The sequence below is a fragment of the Thunnus maccoyii genome, chromosome 22 (genome assembly GCF_910596095.1).
Source record: "Thunnus maccoyii chromosome 22, fThuMac1.1, whole genome shotgun sequence".
Classification (NCBI taxonomy): Eukaryota; Metazoa; Chordata; class Actinopteri; order Scombriformes; family Scombridae; genus Thunnus; species Thunnus maccoyii.
Genome location: NC_056554.1, coordinates 25,197,303 through 25,214,786, shown reverse-complemented (window position 1 = coordinate 25,214,786; position 17,484 = coordinate 25,197,303). Strand labels below are relative to the sequence as shown.

At 42.5% G+C, this 17,484-nt stretch overlaps 1 protein-coding gene across 3 annotated transcripts; it reads left to right on the top strand.

The window, feature by feature from the left end:
- The first annotated feature begins 25 nt into the window (after nt 1-25).
- LOC121889650 (CXXC-type zinc finger protein 5-like) lies at nt 26-13,963 on the top strand. 3 transcript variants are annotated; one of them, XM_042401797.1, is made up of 5 exons: nt 26-87; nt 197-4,102; nt 8,027-8,245; nt 9,338-10,411; nt 12,781-13,963. In XM_042401797.1, the coding sequence occupies exons 3-5, from the start codon at nt 8,129-8,131 to the stop codon at nt 12,826-12,828; spliced, it is 1,239 nt and encodes a 412-aa protein (XP_042257731.1). In that variant the 5' UTR covers nt 26-87; nt 197-4,102; nt 8,027-8,128; the 3' UTR covers nt 12,829-13,963. The 3 variants fall into 3 exon arrangements, with proteins under 3 accessions (XP_042257731.1, XP_042257733.1, XP_042257732.1); XM_042401799.1 differs by lacking the exons at nt 26-87; nt 197-4,102 and adding an exon at nt 6,037-6,056; XM_042401798.1 differs by lacking the exons at nt 26-87; nt 197-4,102 and adding an exon at nt 6,289-6,384.
- Nucleotides 13,964-17,484: the final 3,521 nt, after the last annotated feature.

Genomic DNA, 17,484 nt, shown 5'->3' with positions numbered 1-17,484 from the left:
TAAACAAGACGGAGGTCATTCAGATCACAATTATCCTTAACATATTCTTCAGCATTTAGGTTCCCGAACCAGCAAATAAAAGCAAAGGTAAGGACTAACTCAATACAAGATGAGTACAACATTTTCAAAAGTGATTTGTCTACATTAAAATTGCTAAGCTTCCTTAAAAACTAATGAATGTAACTTTGTCTTGCAGGCAGCGGTGGAAAGTAACAGATACTCAAGTCAGTTTTATTTGTATCACACTTTTCAAACAGTACTTCAAGCTGTTTAAAGCTGCAGTACGGGACTTTTGTCTCCCCCTTCTGGCAGTGAGAGTTATTACAAAAACACTGCCGACATGTACTTACGTCACAGGCTCCGCCGTAGCCTACTCCGTTGCTACTGTTGCGGCTATAAAACGGTTGCTAAATTGTTTTGAGTGTCATACAACCCCCTCGAAATGACTCGTTTCACCGTCAGAATTTGATCCATTCAGTCTGATAACATTCGGTAAGTCTAGAAGAAGCGCCGCGCGTTTTAATTATTTTATCTCCATTCGAGTTAGCAGATAGCTAACCGGAAGTTAGCCACTCAGCCGGCGGAGGTCTCTAGTGCCCACAGAGCATGCTCAGTATGTGTTCATCCGGCCAGCGCGGGAATGTCAAACCCGACACCAGATTAAAAACTCTGAATACTGTAAAATACAAAGAATCAGCATTGTGTGAACTTGTTTGGCTTGAACATAACGGACGTTCATTTAAACATGTAGGAGAACCTACGGTGGCTGCAAAAACATGAAAGGACTTTTACTTGTCATGGAGTATTTTTACTTTACTGTACTGGTACTTTTACTGTAGTAAAGGATGTGAGTACTTCTTCCACCTCTGCTGCAGGAAGCCAAGGCATCAATTAGTAATTCAGTAGCCTTCCCTGCATATGGCTTCTTATTAGTGGCCTAATTTTATATCTGACTCATATGTCATAGGTTTCCAGTAACCTTTTAGCTACTGGCCCAATTTAAAGCAGACTTTGGTCAAATTTCTCATCACAGACAGACCACGTGGGTTCCAGTTTGAGCCCACTTAGCTCACATTTAGGCCTTATCGGACCCGCACATTAAATCCATTTCAAAACCATTGAACCCACATGGCTGTGCTGGCTGGATATGGAGCAGCAGCCCCGCAGCTGGCAGCGATTCAAAGGCTCTTGCTGCTTTCCAAACACTTCAGAAGTCAAAAGTATAACGGCTCAAAACCCGACGTTGGAGCTCCAGTTGATAAATAAACTCTGACTGTAAGAAGAGGTGATCATGGGATGTCACACAAACATATAACACTACAAATATTAAATCAATACTTAAAGGTACATTCAGGGGCTTATTTTGATGATCCACTGCTGGCAGGATATTCCCAAGTCTCAAAAAGACTACAATCAGCACATTATATTGTACATTTATATATATATATGTATAGTACATCTGTTATAATACAGTATAATATAGTTGTAATCTGGTATTCTTCTGTCTTATGGACTGTTATCTTCTCGTTATCTTTAGTGTCTCCAAAGGGAAAAACAGTTTAGCTGCAACTAGCGATTATTTTCATTACTGATAAATATGCAGATTATATTCTTGATGAATCAATTCATAAGTTTGTCTATAAAATGTCAGAAAAAAGTGATAAATACACGTTATAACTTCTTAGAACCCAAGGTGACGTCTGCACGTGTCCTGTTTTGTCTAATCAAGTCCAAAATAGTCACCAGTTTATTCACTTAAAAGCTTCAAATCCTCACATTTGAGACGCTACAACCAGGAAATGTTTGGCATTTTTCCTTTAAAAAAGACAATTACTCAATTATTAAATTAATTAATTTACTCTTAATCAATCTGTATCAGTTATAAACTACAATGAACAGTCACTGCAACACACTACAAGAAACAGACAACACTAGAAAATAAGAATAGTTTTTAAAAAATCTGCATTGTACACATTGGAAAACTTCATGTATTTGTTATTATTATATATGTGAAGTATTTGTATAACCACTTGTTTGTTTGTATCTGTTATGTTTTAAATCCTACTCAAGGTAAAATATATACTGTAAATATAAAATTTCAGAGTGTTAACATGTAAATATGTGCGTAGTGATATTTCTGACTGTAATCTGCAGTGTTTTCAGTGCATGAAGCTGATGGAGGTCGACCTGCTGGGGGGGTGGGGGGGTTCTGCCTGATGAAGACGACCAGAGTGATGAAAGGAAAAGCTTCTGCACAGGTGATGGATGTGTCCGTCACCTGAGGGCGCTCTGCTGGGCTGCTGTGACAGACAGACTGCAGCGTAAAGATAATGAACCACATGTTAGTCTGCAGAGGACGGCTGTTTACTTATCTGACCGTCTGCTGACGTGATGCGGCTGAACTTCAGTGTGATGGAGTCCACAGTAACTGACATGCACACGTTTCCACATAAACATTTTATCACAAAATACTGCAAACATTGTAGTAGTAGTAATAGTGTTACTAGGAAGAAGTAATAGATAATTACCTTATTTATCCTGGGGGGAATTCATGAGTCGCAGCAGCTCAATACAACCAAGAGATAATAAACATCATCTAATGAAGAAAAAACAAAAATTCAAGTTGCAATGACTAAAAATGATGATACAAAACTGTTGATGCTGTCAGATGACTGGATGTCCTTTTAGGTAAAGTATTTAAAACAAGTGCAGTACACGCTGAAAAAACCCAAGATAAATAGATCAACCTGAAAGTTACAAAAATTAGCTGATTTACAAAAAACTGTGCAAAATATGCAGACATGGTTAAACAATGTGGAGAGAAGAGAGAATGCAGTTATTACTATTTATACAGATGTGGAATATAAACTAATATATGGACACATAATGAAATTTAACAGATGGAAGTTAAACCAATTAAAGGGTGTTCAATGAGCAGGTCAAATAATTTATACATAGTTTTAAAAAAAAAAAACTCCACTTACTAGCCTTTTCCGGAGCTTTCAGAGTTTGCTCAGTTTTCATGGAGAAGCTCAGTAGTTGTGATTTAATCCATCACAACTTTAGGACTTCTCATCCATGTTGGCTCAAAGATTAATTTTACTGAGGAATCTTCTGTGAAAATGGTTAACTAGCGGCTAACAGTACTGATTTTGTTGTCAAAGCTAGTAGCTAGCATAAATACTGCTAGCTAGATACACAGGATATGAGACTAGTTTGGTCAGTTTTACTTGTCTGCTAGTTTAGTTAGTTAGATGTTTTGGTTGATGTTAGTTAAATTGCTGCTAACTAGCACTATGTTGAGCGTTAGCTAGCATAAATACTGCTAGCTAGATACACAGGATATGAGACTAGTTTGGTCAGTTTTACTTGTCTGCTAGTTTAGTTAGTTAGATGTTTTGGTTGATGTTAGTTAAATTGCTGCTAACCAGCACTATGTTGAGCGCTAGCTAGCATAAATACTGCTAGCTAGATACACAGGATATGAAATAAGTTTGGTCAGTTTTACTTGTCTGCTAGTTTAGTTAGTTAGTTGTTTTGGTTGATGCTAGTTAAATTGCTGCTAACCAGCATGATGTTGAGCACTAGCTAACGTTAGCTAACTTTACATTGCACCAGTTTCACTGTCAGATCCTCCCCAACTATCTCCACTTTTAAATCCCAGCTAAAGACTCAACTTTATACAGCTGCCTTTCAGTCCCCTTCATTTATAATATGCTGATAAATCATTCTAATCTTGTCTGTTACAGTTACTTATCTATTTATTTTTGTTTTAATTATTTAACTGTATTATAAGTTTCTCTTGTTGTTTTTAAATGTGCCCTATAAATCAATAAATTAGACGTGACTAATGTTAGTTACACGTAGCTTAGCGGTTAAGTCACTGCTAGCCACCAGCTATATGTGTCTGTTCAGCTGCCTGACAAGAGCATTAACGTTCATTCTTGACCTCAGAAATAGAAGTCTGACTAAACATCCACTGATGAAGAGAGTGTGACAGGGTTGAAAGAGGACCTTGAGTAGTGATTGTTTGGCACAGCAGCCCCGTCTTTACATGCTTGGTTAGCAGAACAGCTTCATCTCTGAAGCCTGAAATTCACATGTGAGTGTGTGTAAATATATGAATTCAATATTAAATGATGCATTTTATTCATTACTGACTTTGTCTTTACGAACATACAGCAACACTAGTTTTTCTTGTTTATTTATGTCACTTCTCTGATGTTTTTCCTTTTGCTAATATTCAGGAAATACAGATATAAAATAAAGACTTCAAGCATGTTTTCAATCAATCAATCAAACCCTAAATATTAGAAATGCTGAAGAACAGATGCTTGTATATCACCAGATGTATCCTTTAAAACAAACTGAAAATAATCCACAAGTTAATCAATAAATAAAATAGTCCCAACAGCAGTAAATACATGTTTTTAATGGCAGCTACTGTTATCCAGATATCAGAGCTGAAGGAGCAGACGGATACTGAGACTAAAGCAGTAAAGTGAGAATGTGAGGAATCAATTCAGGCTCTCAAGAATCAGACAAAAATACATAAACTGAGAAAGAATAAAAGAGAATAAAAACCAAAACATGACGTCAAAAGTAAAACATGCTAAACATTTATAAAACAAGGTCTCATCTGATTATTATATTCTCAACAATATAAACTTAAACTAAACTGTTTCTCCATGTTCCTTATTTACAGTTATATTGCTAATACTGACTCACTTTATTCTTATAATGTTAACTTCTTTTCTCAAACTATGACTTTATTCTCTAATCGATCTCTTCTCTTCTTCTCTTCATTCTTTAATCGTCTCAGTTGTGTTTTTTTAGTTGAAATAACATAAATTTGACTTGAAAATCTACTTTTATTACTTTATTCTATGACTTTTTGACTGTATTCTCATAATATTACAACTCTGGAAAGTGCTGCCACTCTTCCCGCTCCCAGTGTCGCTTTCATCGTCACGGCAACTAATCAATTAACATCAATTAAAGGACACCGTGTAGTGTGTTTATGCTGCCAGTTACATTCTTTATTTACGTCTTTTAAAGAGATATTTTATTCATCTTCATTCATCTCTCTCCCTCCACAGTCTCTCTCTCTCTCTCTCTCTCTCTCTCTCTCTCTCTTTCTGTTGGCGGCAGGCAGCCAATCATCTGCGGGGTCTCGCGCCTCCTGTTTTTCCCCCTCACCTCGCCTCCGCGCCAATCAGACCGCTCACACTGCGCGCACGGCACGCAGCCACCACGGGCGGCGCCGACAGCAGGAGAGACGGCGGAGGGCACGAGCCGACACACACACACACACACACACACACACACACACACATACACACACACACACACACACGTCTCCGTTACTGAACATCAGCGTCGCGTGTACCCTCTGCCCCCCCCCCCCCCCCCCCCCCCCCGCCGCTTTACGCCCCCTCCCCTCCCCTCACCCTTCACTCTGTCGCTAGGACGACGCACGTATCCTTTCATAACCTCCGCCATTATTCATCACCCCCCTCCTCCGCCCCCCCCCTCCCCCTTTCTTCCCATGGTGGTGTTTTTTTTTCTTTTCTTTCCTCGAGCTCGTCTTTTTTTTTTCCCGCCCCTGCAGGGTCTCCACAGAGCCGCTTCCTCCTCGCGACCTGGCTAATTTAACGCCTCTCTCTCTCTCTCTCCCTCCTTCCCGCCTCTCTCCCCGCTCGCCTGTGCCAAACCCAGGTGATTATCCATCCGCCCCCCGTTATCCGCCACCACCCCCCCCCCCCCGCGCACCCCCACCTCCCCCCCCTCTCCTCCCCCCTCTCCTCCTCCCCCTCCTCCCTCTCCTCCTCCTTCTCTCCTCGGTACCGACAGACCGACAAATCCCTCCCGGTGCTCCTCTCTCCCCCCCTCCTCCTCTCTCTCTCTGTCTCCTTCCCCGCCAGCCATGATCCGTGGCGGGCTAATTCCCAGACGGTCTTCTTCTTCTTCTTCTTCCTTCTCTTCTCCTCATCACCCTCTTCCTCCTCCTCCTCCTCCTCCTCCTCCTCCTCCTCCGCCTCCTCCTCGCGGGCCCGGTAAGTAGCAGCAGCACGAGCCGTCCATCTTCTCGTTTTCTCCTCCTCTCTCTGTCGGACTGCATGCTGTGTTCACGGTATTTATCGGTTGTTATCGGGTCTGGCTTTTTTTTTTTTTTTTTTTTTTTTTTTTGATTGACCCCCCCCCCCCCCCCTTCACTCCCTCCCTCCTCCTCCTCGCCTTCCTCTCACTGTGCCTGAGGGTGGGGGGGGGGAGGTGGAGGGGGGGGGGGTTAATGTGTCGCCTGGGAGAGCCGTTCTCCCCTCGCGGCCGGTGGCCACCGTGACCTTCTGTCAGAGCTCGCGCTGGCCCGGTTGACCAGACAGGGTAATTAGTTACGCCTCAAGGGAGTGAGGAGGGGGGGGGGGGGCGGCGGGGGGGGGCGGGCGAGAAGACACACACACACACCGACACACACATTTTCACACTGGCCACGCACACACGGAGCAGAAACACACTCATGCTTCTCGTTCTCTGTTGAGGCTGAACGCATTTTATTTCCTTCTACAAATACACACACACACACACACACACACACACACACCAGCACATTCACACATCTCTTTCTCAGGAAGTGTGTTTCCATCCGTCTGCTTTTATGCCAATTTTCTATTTGCACATAAAATAATAAAACCTAAGTAGAAACACCAAAAAAAATTTTTTAAAAATCATAAAATATCGTAAAAAAAAAAAGTTTTTATGCTCAGTGCAGGTGGAAAAGTTGGTGTATTGATAAAAGGTAAATGTGACGAAGTGCAACGGAAACAACTTCGGCCACTAAACGATGACGTACAGAAATCACGTGACTTAAATGTCTCTCAAGCTTCCGAACATCAGACGTGTGGAGACGACGAGACGACGTCGTTCCTTTAACTGATGCAAGAAACAAATATAAACGTCATATTAGATGAGAAACAGCAGCATTTATAGTTTGACTGGCGCTCTTTTAATTACGCGTTCTCTTCTTCTGTGGTGGTATAGCGCCACCTGCTGCTTATCTTGATGAACCGACTCCTAATATTCACGATAAAAACGCGCATAAATTTGCTTTTTCTTTTGCAGATTTAATGTTCAGTTAAAATTTGAGATACATTTAGAAACCTGACTAGTGTGTGTGTGTGCAGAGAGGTCAGAGGTCAATCTGTCGGTAGTTTCAGACCAAACACGTAAGAGTGAAAAGTTTGCATGTAAATGGTCCGGATATCATCGGATAATTCGTAATTAATTTGTAATTCAAAAACCAAAAAACGGTAAATCTGTTATTTGTTTCAAAACAAAAAACAAAAAAAATGTTTTTGGTGTCAGAATCAAATAACGAGAAACCAATCAAACCAATCAAACCAATCAAACCAATCAAACCCGGCTGTTTTTGGTTTTTGCCGATTCGTTTTATCGTTGTTCCTTTTTGGATTGAATATCCAGCAGGTCTGCCGACAGGAAACCAAAAACGTGATCTTTTCCTTATTAGTTTCCCAACGAAAATCCAGAAAACCAAATTCCAAAGACCGTCGTGGTTTAGAAAGGTTTAGGTAGCGGCTACATTAGCCTACCCATGATCCTCAGCGACCGTTGCTATGGTGAAGACGCCGGCGACAGCCTCAACATATAGTCAGTATAACATGATGCAGATTATTGGTTACGATCGGGATCAACGTACTTTACTGAACATTGAACTGTGAAGAAAATAACGTTGCTACGGACAAAGAAACAAAGTGTACGAAATATATGAAGAGAATCAATTAAACATAAATAATTAATAAATAATTACATGATGTAACAGCTGAGGTTGAATAAAATCTAAAGTCCAGTTTGATGGCATCTTCACCAAACAGTAAAGTTTACAATCACAGTTTAATTTCTGCTGCATTGGTGTCAAACAAATGTCTGTGACATCATCATGACATCACAGCAGAGGCGGCGAGTAGATTTAAACAGCTTCATGATCTTTGTCTCTTGTTTTTGTTCACAGAGCAAATCGTGTCGACCGCAGAGATCTAACTGCTCGCCAGCTTCCTTCCTTCCTTTGTGAGTGTGTGTGTGTGTATGTGTGTGTTTAAGTGTGTGTGAGGTCATGTCGGGCATGACGAGCGGCGTGTGCGTGGAGAGCGACCTCTCCTCGATGCTCCAGAGAAGCTCCGCCCCCTCGCACCATCACCCTAATCACCATGGTTACGGCGGACAGGGACAGGTGAGTCGACATTTGGCTTTTCAGCTCACAAAGGTTTGGATTCCTGCTTGTAAACTGTGATTTATGAACGTAGAATTTAGTCAAAATAACAAATAAATCAATATAGAATGAAGAGAGACAGAGTTCCCGTCATATTCAAACCAAACGTCTGTCCAAAGGGATGAAAACTGAGGTCGACAGTAAACCAGATAAAACCTCACAGAGAGAAAACGTTCAGAGGAAGAACAACTCTGACTCTACAAGTTGTTACTGTACATGACATTTATGAAAACGCCGCTGCCCACGAAGGTGATATAAACATCAAAATCAGTCAGCGCTTTTTCAATTTGGACCAGGAGGCGGTGCCAAGACGAAGCTGACAAACCTGATTTTAGAAACAGAACGGTAACAAATGAAAATGTCAGCAGAGTATAACGTCGCCCGGGACGGTAAGTTTAAAGTATATGATTGGACAAAATTAGAGTCCACAGAACAAATACACACAATTGAAGACGGGATCATCCAGCAGAAAATTGATCCGTCTCCATATGACGGACGACACTCGTATACATGATCGGAGGCTACAGAATCAGTGACATCTTTTTAAAAAGGCCTTTATATAATTGATACCACACTGTTTTATTTACATTTACTTTTACTGCTTTTGTCCCCCGACTTCATCCTTTAAGGCAGGAAATAGAAACACCTCCATAAAACGACAGTATGAAGCCTGAAGAGAGGCGCAATCTGACGGATAAACTCGCTGTTGTTCACTAACTTTCACACTTTATCAAACTTTGTCTAAAAGAACAAACATTCATGAGCTGCAGGGAGGAAACGATGAGACGGACATGATGATATTTAAACAGGAAGTGTTTGGTTTCCAGGTGTAACAAGTAGAATAAAGTGTTTTGTGTCTCCAGATGAATCGCTGTGAAATCTGACAAATTGCCTCAAGTGATGTCACTTGAGTCAGCGTCGGTTGGGGCTGAAGACTACAAGTTTGAACATTAGAATAATATGTGGAAATAAAAAAGACAACATCTCTGGTTCAGACGTTTTATTGATGAGCTGGTATTGATCACCGTGGTAACATGGTAACATGTGTTGCAGGTGTCGAGTCTGGCGCCGATGCTGGACTACACCACCGAGATGGACCGTTACCGCTCGTCCATCGCCAGCTTCTACAAGACCAACGTCAACATGAACATGAACGTCACAAACTTCCCTCAGTCGGCCAAACTGGCGGCCCGTTTGGCAGCCGCCGCTCCCATCTTCCCTCCCGCCGCCACCAGTCTGGGCGCCATGGCGACGGCGCCCTGGGGTTGCCACGACAACATGAACATGAACGTGAACATGAACCACCCGGCGGCCATGTTCTGGGGTCGGCCCAAACCGGTGGCGACCGCGCCGACGCATCACCACCACCACCATCATCACCACCCGTCTGCAACGGCGGCGGGTCACATAACCTCCTCGCACCCCCACAGTACCAGCATGCACCAGGGCGGCGGGAGGTCGGGAGGGGGAGGAGGAGGAAGTGGGGGGAGCAGTGAGGGGGGAGGAGCTGAAAAACATGGACATACTGCCCCCTCACTTCCTGTCACACAAGGAACAGCACACCATCACCCCATGGCGCCTAGCAACGGAAACTTCCTCCCTGGTTACGGTGGCGGGGCAGACTGTGGCGTCATGAACAAGCAGGGACACGCCCACCCGGACATGATGGGCCTATCAGAGGGAGGGAGCTGCAATGGGGGAGGGGTGATGGGTGGTAGCTTCCTGGGGGGGCTGGGATTACCCCCTGGGGTTATTGTCATGGCGATGGGGTCGGCAGGGGGCGGGATCTCAGACGCCGGCAGCGCCTTCCAGATGACGGGCGGCCAGCGGGCGCTAACAGACTGCCAGCAGCACGCCAACTCCTCCCCCTGCCCCTCCTCCTCCTCGCCCTCATCGTCAGGGGTGACGGCAGGGGGCGTGGCCTTGTCGTCGTCGTCATCGTCGTCGTCGGGGGCCGTGGCCAAGAGAAAGAGGAAGCGGTGTGGCGTGTGCGGGCCGTGCAGGCGGCTGATCAACTGCGGTGTCTGTTCGTCCTGCCGCAACAGGAAGACGGGTCACCAGATCTGCAAGTTCAGGAAGTGTGAAGAGCTGAAGAAGAAGCCGGGGGGAGGAGGGGGGGTGCTGGAGGTGAGGGCACACACACACACACACACACACACACACACACACACACACACACACACCTAAACACACACACGTGGTACAAAGTTGGAGAATTTGCAAATTTTTAAACAATTGTGTGTGTGTGTGTGTGTGTGTGTGTGTGTGCATGTATTGCTCATATTGTGGGGACATTAGTCTGTTTGGTCACATGTGAGGACTCACCTCCCTTTTAGGGACAAAAATCAAGTTTCCATGATATTAATCATTAAATTTTAGGGTGAAGACTTGGTTTAAAGTCAAGATAAGGTTAGAGTAAGTCTCCAGGGAATTAATGTAAGTCATTATTAGTGTGTGTGTGTGTGTATTCATGTATAGTGTCTTTATGAGGACGTTTCTGCAAAGTCGGTCCTCGCTTTGGGGCTGGAGCTTAGGTTTAGGTTCAGGTTAGGGTATGCATTATGTCAATGAGTGTCCTCACAAGTATCGCAGTATAAATGTGTGTGTGTGAGAGTGTGAGAGTGTGAGTGTGTGTGTGTGTGTGTGTGAGTGTGTGTGTGTGAGTGTGTGTGTCCTGGCTCGCTTAACCCAGATCACTGCCAGTGAAGCATGAGCTGCAAGGCATCGCTCACCCTGCTGAGTGTGTGTGTGAGAGAGCGCTGTGCAGATGGTGGGTGGTGAAAAGCGAGAGCTCGGTCCCTGCTGAGGTCTGGCAGGCTGCCAACACACACACACACACACACACACACACACACACACACACACACCGACTCTCCGCTGATTCACAGTGATAAAGCGAGCTGCAGACAGAGAGGGAAAGAAGAATATTTATGTTATTGATGTGTGTGTGTGTGTGTGTGTGTGCGTGCGCGCGTGTGCAATAAGAATTAGTGTAGATCAATAATTCGTTGACACCAGCGTTCGACCTCACTGATGACTCTATACATCTCACACACACACCAAGACACACACACCTTCCTGTTCGAATCTCCACAAACTATCACTAATTATTCTCTCAACATCAACACACACGTGTGGCGTGAGCACACACATCGAAACACAGTGTGTGTGTGTGCGTGTGTGTGTGTGTGTGTGTTAGCAAGACAGTGAATTAGCAGCCATAATCTTCCTCAATTACACGCTAATTGGACCTGTGGAGGCTAACGGCAAGTGACAGCACTCTGTGTGTGTGTGTTTGTGTGTGTGTGTGTGTGTGTGTGTGTGTGTGTGTGTGTGTGTGTGTGTTTGCAGGTGGTTTCACACTCTTGCCTCATCTCTCTTCTGTTCTCTTTGATGTCGACCTGACAGACTCTCAGCCAATCAGAAAGTTTACCTTGTGAAATGAACAGCAAAGCCTCCTGGCTGTTAACTTAAAAAGAAAAATGTTCACAGCTCGTCTCCTCTGACAGAATATTAGTCCTGCTGAGTCCAGAAAAAAAACTGACCACTAACTTCAAAGTGAAACCAGGCTGTGTTTAAAGATATATTCCTTAAAAAAACACTTTCCCACCTGCAGGTTTGACAAGATGTTTTTTTTTTTCTTCTGATTGAAGCAAACTAGACACAACTCGCCGGTGCATCCATCCAACTACTGGACTGATTTCCTTTAAATTAGCTGAGATACTTCCATCCACATGTAGCACAAAGTTTAACCAAATTGCAAGAAAATCTGCAAAAGAATCTCCCAAAGAATGTGAATTAAAGCTTCTTTTCATCCACTGCTGTTGTGTGAATATTAGCAGATAAACAGCTGGTATTGCTGATTCTCCAGTTGGTGCCATTAAACTGTCGCAGAAGAAGAAGATGATGTCATAAAAAGAGCAGCAGTCAAAGCTCAAACGATGGAAATATGACATTTCATTTGAGGAAGGTTACAGTCTCCTCATCATTGCTCCACAAAGATCTGATGTTTTCAGCTCTTCAGTGATGTTTAAGTCACATGATTAATGTACGTCATCATTTATTCACTCAGTCTGTTTACATTTGTTTTTATCTACACGACTTTCACACCTCAGACAACAGGAAACACTTTTTTTTTTTGTGATTTTCACACTTTTTTTCTATTTTCTGGCATTTCCATTAAGGTTTTTTTAACACAGAAATTGAAAATGCACATAAAACAGGTGGTTGGAAAAACACTGACTGTCCTCAGAGATTGATTTTATGCTTTTATTTGATAGCGGACAGTAGAGCCTGATAATCTGATGGTCTATGATCTGTTCTACGTCTAATTTTACATTTTTAGCCAAACCACTGGTAATGCTCGAGAACATTTTAACATTTCAAACTGACCTCACATTATAACAAGTTTTGTTACATCTAAAAACACATTTAAACACATAGAGACACACATTTCTCTCTTTCTCACTTCTTTTTTCTCACTTTCTTTTCCATAGCGGCCGCCCTCCGTCCCGACTGGCGAGGCATTTCGTTGGTTCTTCTAGGCTTCCCTCGCCGCCAACAGAGTCGCAGCTAGAGGCCGAACAGGAGGTCACCATCGCATACGGACTACAAATTAGGCTTGGATACATTTTTAAAAAGGGACTACAGCTGGTTTTGAACCAGATGATTTGCAACAGGATTACAATTTCATACTGTGTGGATGACAATTTAAGTCTACAAATCCCACCTCAACTGGAACAGGAAACCAGCTCAGAGGACAGAAGACGAGGGGACAGTTTGGTCACAGCCGGTCAGAATTTGGTGTTTTTCCTGAACTTGTTTACCAGTACAAGTTGTTAACTTGTTTTAAATTCAGCTCCTAAACTCAGTTCCTAGACAGATGCACACAGGGTGTCTGGATGCTAGCAAGCTATGGCTAACTGGCTAGAAATGCTACCAGTCTGTCTTTGTACATGTTAGCATCACAGAAGGCTACAGTAATCAGGTTACAGTTATTAATTTTGACAATTTTAAAAACAGTGTTTACATCAGAGACATCAGATATAACCTGGTTCACTGCCAGAGCTTTGTAGGTGGTATTAAGAATGGGAACGTCATCTTCCTACATAGCTAGCCACCTAGTGACAGAAAACATGCAACAAGCGTGGATGAAATGGACACAGCTGTACAAGTTGTAGGTAGTCAACTTACAGAATAAATGTCTCTTAAATCGACTTTGATCAATGTGGAAAAAATGATAACTGCTCCTAGCAACAGCTACAGCAGCTTCTGTGTCAACTCAAAATTATTAACAGTTACTGATTGGTTAGAACAAAACAAAACAAAATAACCCCCCTCCCAACGAGAAATTTGTAAACATAAAATGGAAATTCAGTCTGACTATCAGGCAAAGATAGACATATATGGGTAATAAAATGACAGTTAGTGACACTGACAACTTTTTAGATTTAGTTCGTAGATCTAATCTAAGATATGAGGTACTAAACACAACATTCAATTTTAAATCAGTTTTACTATGTTTGGGAAGCACTGAACGCAACCATCTGCCCTTAAAGCAGCTATAATGGATATTTTTCACAACAGTAATATCTTATCTGTCAGTGTAATGTGTTGGTTGTGTCTCATAGTGATGAACCTACAGAGAATTATTAGTGACTCTGCAGCTCCTCTCGGCTTTACGGAGCTTTGTAGTGAGTTTCAGCTCATTGTTTATCTGTCCGGCTGCAACTTTACTGTTCTGGTTCACTTTCAGCGTCTCGTGTCGTTTTCGGCCGTAGCAGGCATTGGCACTAAATAATACAGAAATGCTTGAGAATGAAACAAATATGGACGCCTACTGTCAGCCTATTGTTCAAGGTAATTAAACTCAAATTTAATAGTGTTATATTGTCACTGCACAGTATTTTTGAACAACTCTGCAGTCATACAACGATCTTGAGTCGTCCGATGACGTAAACACGGGAATCTTTTCCACCTGCACCATCAATCCCATATGACGACAACACTGAGCATGACTCCTGTCCTACAGCCTTCACCATCTGTGATCAAACTGTCTCCTCCCTCCTCTTTTGTCCTCCTCCTCCTCTTCCTAGCGAACCACAAACCACATCGTAGCCAAACCAGGACGATTCAGGCCTCAAGTGGACTGCTGCTGTCACTACGGAAACGATTATAGTTTGACCAAAACCTGACGACAATTTAACCTCAAAGGAAAAACTTCACCACAGAGGGAGTACAAACTGACCTCAGCAGGAAGTGATTCAGGACTCTTATTAAGGACTACAACTCCACCACAGCAGGACTACAATTACCACATCACTGTTATCCGTCTCTTCTGTCTACCTCCTCCTCGAGAAATGAAAAGGCACCTTGATTGATTTTTACTGGGCTGTGCTCACGCTGGGACGAAACGAGCTGCTTCTTAACTCTCTAGATGGTCCAGAGCTGTAATACTTCTCAAGGAATCTGGTGTTTAAATATTTTTATTTATTAGTTTACTCCTAGAGTGGTGAAATGTCTGAATTTATTGTATTTGTCTGGATTTCAATGGAAAGTTCTCAGGGCGCAGTCACACTTTCGGTTGGTTTTATATGAACTGAAGCTGGAAAAACTTACTTTCAAACTCAAAATTTCTGTATCAGTCAAACCTTCACCAGGACCACAAAGAGAGTTCAGAACCAGTTTCTCTGTTCTTGCATCAATGCAGATTGTACCACACGGTGACCAACGGGAAACACAACAAGAGAATCCAGCTGCAGTTTCGATGCAGCGAGGGAACTCAAAGGGAACCTTTGGATCCTCTGGGAAGCTCCGAGCGGAACTCTGGATCTACAAGGGACTGAAACTGAACTGAAAGAGATCAGAACATTCAACACTAAAAAAACACGTCTTTTCCAACACGTCTGTGCACCAACATGTTCTGTGTTACCTTTTAAACCAAGACATCCAGGGCGTTTTCAAACCGACAGTTGGTTTGCTCTGGTCTAGTTGGTTGTGTTTTCTCCTTGGTTTGGTTTCTTCTCACACAGCAAAAATTCCTTTCATTGGTCAGATGTGTTTGGGGAGAGAGCGAGAACATAAACACAGGAAGAAGGTCCTGAAGAAGAAGAAGGCAGCGTACTTCTTTGTTAGTCCAGGTTGGACCTTGATTAATTCTCCAGCTAACTGCTAGCCACTGTTTTCCCTCATCTGTTTAGCTCAAACTTGCAGCCTTGTAGTCGGTCAGTCGGATCACGTTCCCACCACAAACGAACCGCTCTAGAAATTGTTTGTGACCGGACTGAGACCACCTCCTCTAAAGGGTCTCTGTGCCGTTGTTTTGGTCTGAGTATGATTGCTGTGTTCAGATCTGCTTAAATGAATCACACCAAGGAGGAAAACCAACTAGAGTCCCATTCAACCAGACTAAACTACACTGGTTTGAAAAAGCCCTTAAGTCTAAAATTTGATTTCTGGAAGTCCAGCTCAGTTTGGAAGTTCGTACAAAGTCATGTTTTGAAATATTAATGTAGTGAATGTTGAGTAGCCTAACCTTAACCCAACCTCTGTCTGAGCAGACTGAATCAAATGACTTACAGGAAGTTTTAATTAGTCCGTTATTATCATTAGCTGTTTCTGCCCAAACATGAAGCTTACCAGAGATGCTGTCTTTGTGTTCAGGTGTTTTCAAACTGAAAGCTGATTAAATGTTTGGTTGTGTTTTTAAATAGATCTTACTATTCAGATTATTTTGCGAAGACATTCTCCAGATTTCCATCAGCTTGTTATGAAGGATTTTGGGCTAAATGACATTAAGTTCAGTGTAGAAAATTTCCTCCAACATAGGTTTTTGGAAACATTCCTGCGCTGAGCTTGCACTAGGTCACTTTACATTACTCCTGGTTTTTATTGGGAAAACAAAAAAATAGTCCCAATGAAAACTGTTGAGTGAGGTCTGTGGTTATCCAGAGTAGTCGGGGCATAGTTTTGGAAAGCTTTTCTTTTTTAAAATCATCTTTTAGTCTTTTGGATAAACCAAGGCAACATACAAATAATGTAATCACTGTAATGAGACTTAGAAGCCTTGACTGTCCATCCCTTTGATTTTACAGTTTCAACAAAGAACAACTATAATCTATAAAAAGTTAATTAGACCAAATGAATAAATAATATACAAATATGGGTGTATAAATGAAAATTCATAATAGAAGAGTGAAACCAGAACCTTTGGGTGTACCTCAGTGAAGGTAAGAAATTCACATTAAACAAATGATGGATGAGCAGGTGTAACTTATCCTGCTGCAGTCTGATGGAGAACGTTAATCTGTCCATCCTACAGAGGTCGTAATTAATTTAAATCCAGTCATCAGCTGAAGGTACTTTGGGCTTTCTGTCAGCAGACACCAGAACACATAAATTAGAGAGTTTACAATTTAAATGGGATATAAACCCGTTTGCAAACTTTTTGAAAAACTTTATGAACCTACAGCCAGAAAGAACTCAATAATGGGCAGAACATATGGTAATGATTTCCCTCGGAGGACTTGAACTCAATGCTGATGAGTTTCTTTAAGTGTAACTGAGCGGTTTCTGGAGCAGATTCCAGTCCATCCTTTGTCTCGGAAAATCTTGAAAAATCAAAAAGCGACTTTGGTCCAGAGTGAAATATCGGATGGACTTTTATTAAAAATTTTGTTCTGACATTCATGATCCCCAGAGGACGAATCCTCGTGACTCCAAAATATCTCAACAACTATTTGATAGATTGTCATAAAATTCGGTGCAGACGTTCGTGTTCACTCATCGTGTCAAAGTTTCTGCACTCACAGACGTGTTGGAAATATGTATTATTTTGTTTTTTATTGTTTGTTTGTTTTTTTCTTTTATCTTTCGAGCATCATGAGGAAAACGTTCCCCTCGCCTCTTTGTGGGAACTCAAACCGAACGTGTCCTTCCTCCTCCCGTTCAGGGGCGGGGTGAGAGAGAAAAGAAGGGGGGGAAGGAGACGTTTGTTTTCTGTGTCTGTCGTCCTCCTCATGTTTTCTGTCTCTGTGAGCTCCTCATGTGCTGAATTATAATAAAGCATTTCAAAGAGTGGCTGTGAGTGAGCGCGTGGATATGGATGTCAGGTGATTGCATCATACAGTACTGCGTGTAATGATGTGTGTGTGTGTGTGTGTGTGTGTGCAGGCATTTAAACAGGGTTCGAATTACACAGT

What these genes read in the sequence shown, in the direction of transcription:
- LOC121889650 (XM_042401797.1), top strand. Translation starts at nt 8,129, where the DNA reads ATGTCGGGCATGACGAGCGGCGTGTGCGTGGAGAGCGACCTCTCCTCG. An exon ending in GTTACGGCGGACAGGGACAG is followed by an intron (nt 8,246 to 9,337) that starts GTGAGTCGACAT and finishes CATGTGTTGCAG; the next exon opens with GTGTCGAGTCTGGCGCCGAT. An exon ending in GAGGAGGGGGGGTGCTGGAG is followed by an intron (nt 10,412 to 12,780) that starts GTGAGGGCACAC and finishes TCTTTTCCATAG; the next exon opens with CGGCCGCCCTCCGTCCCGAC.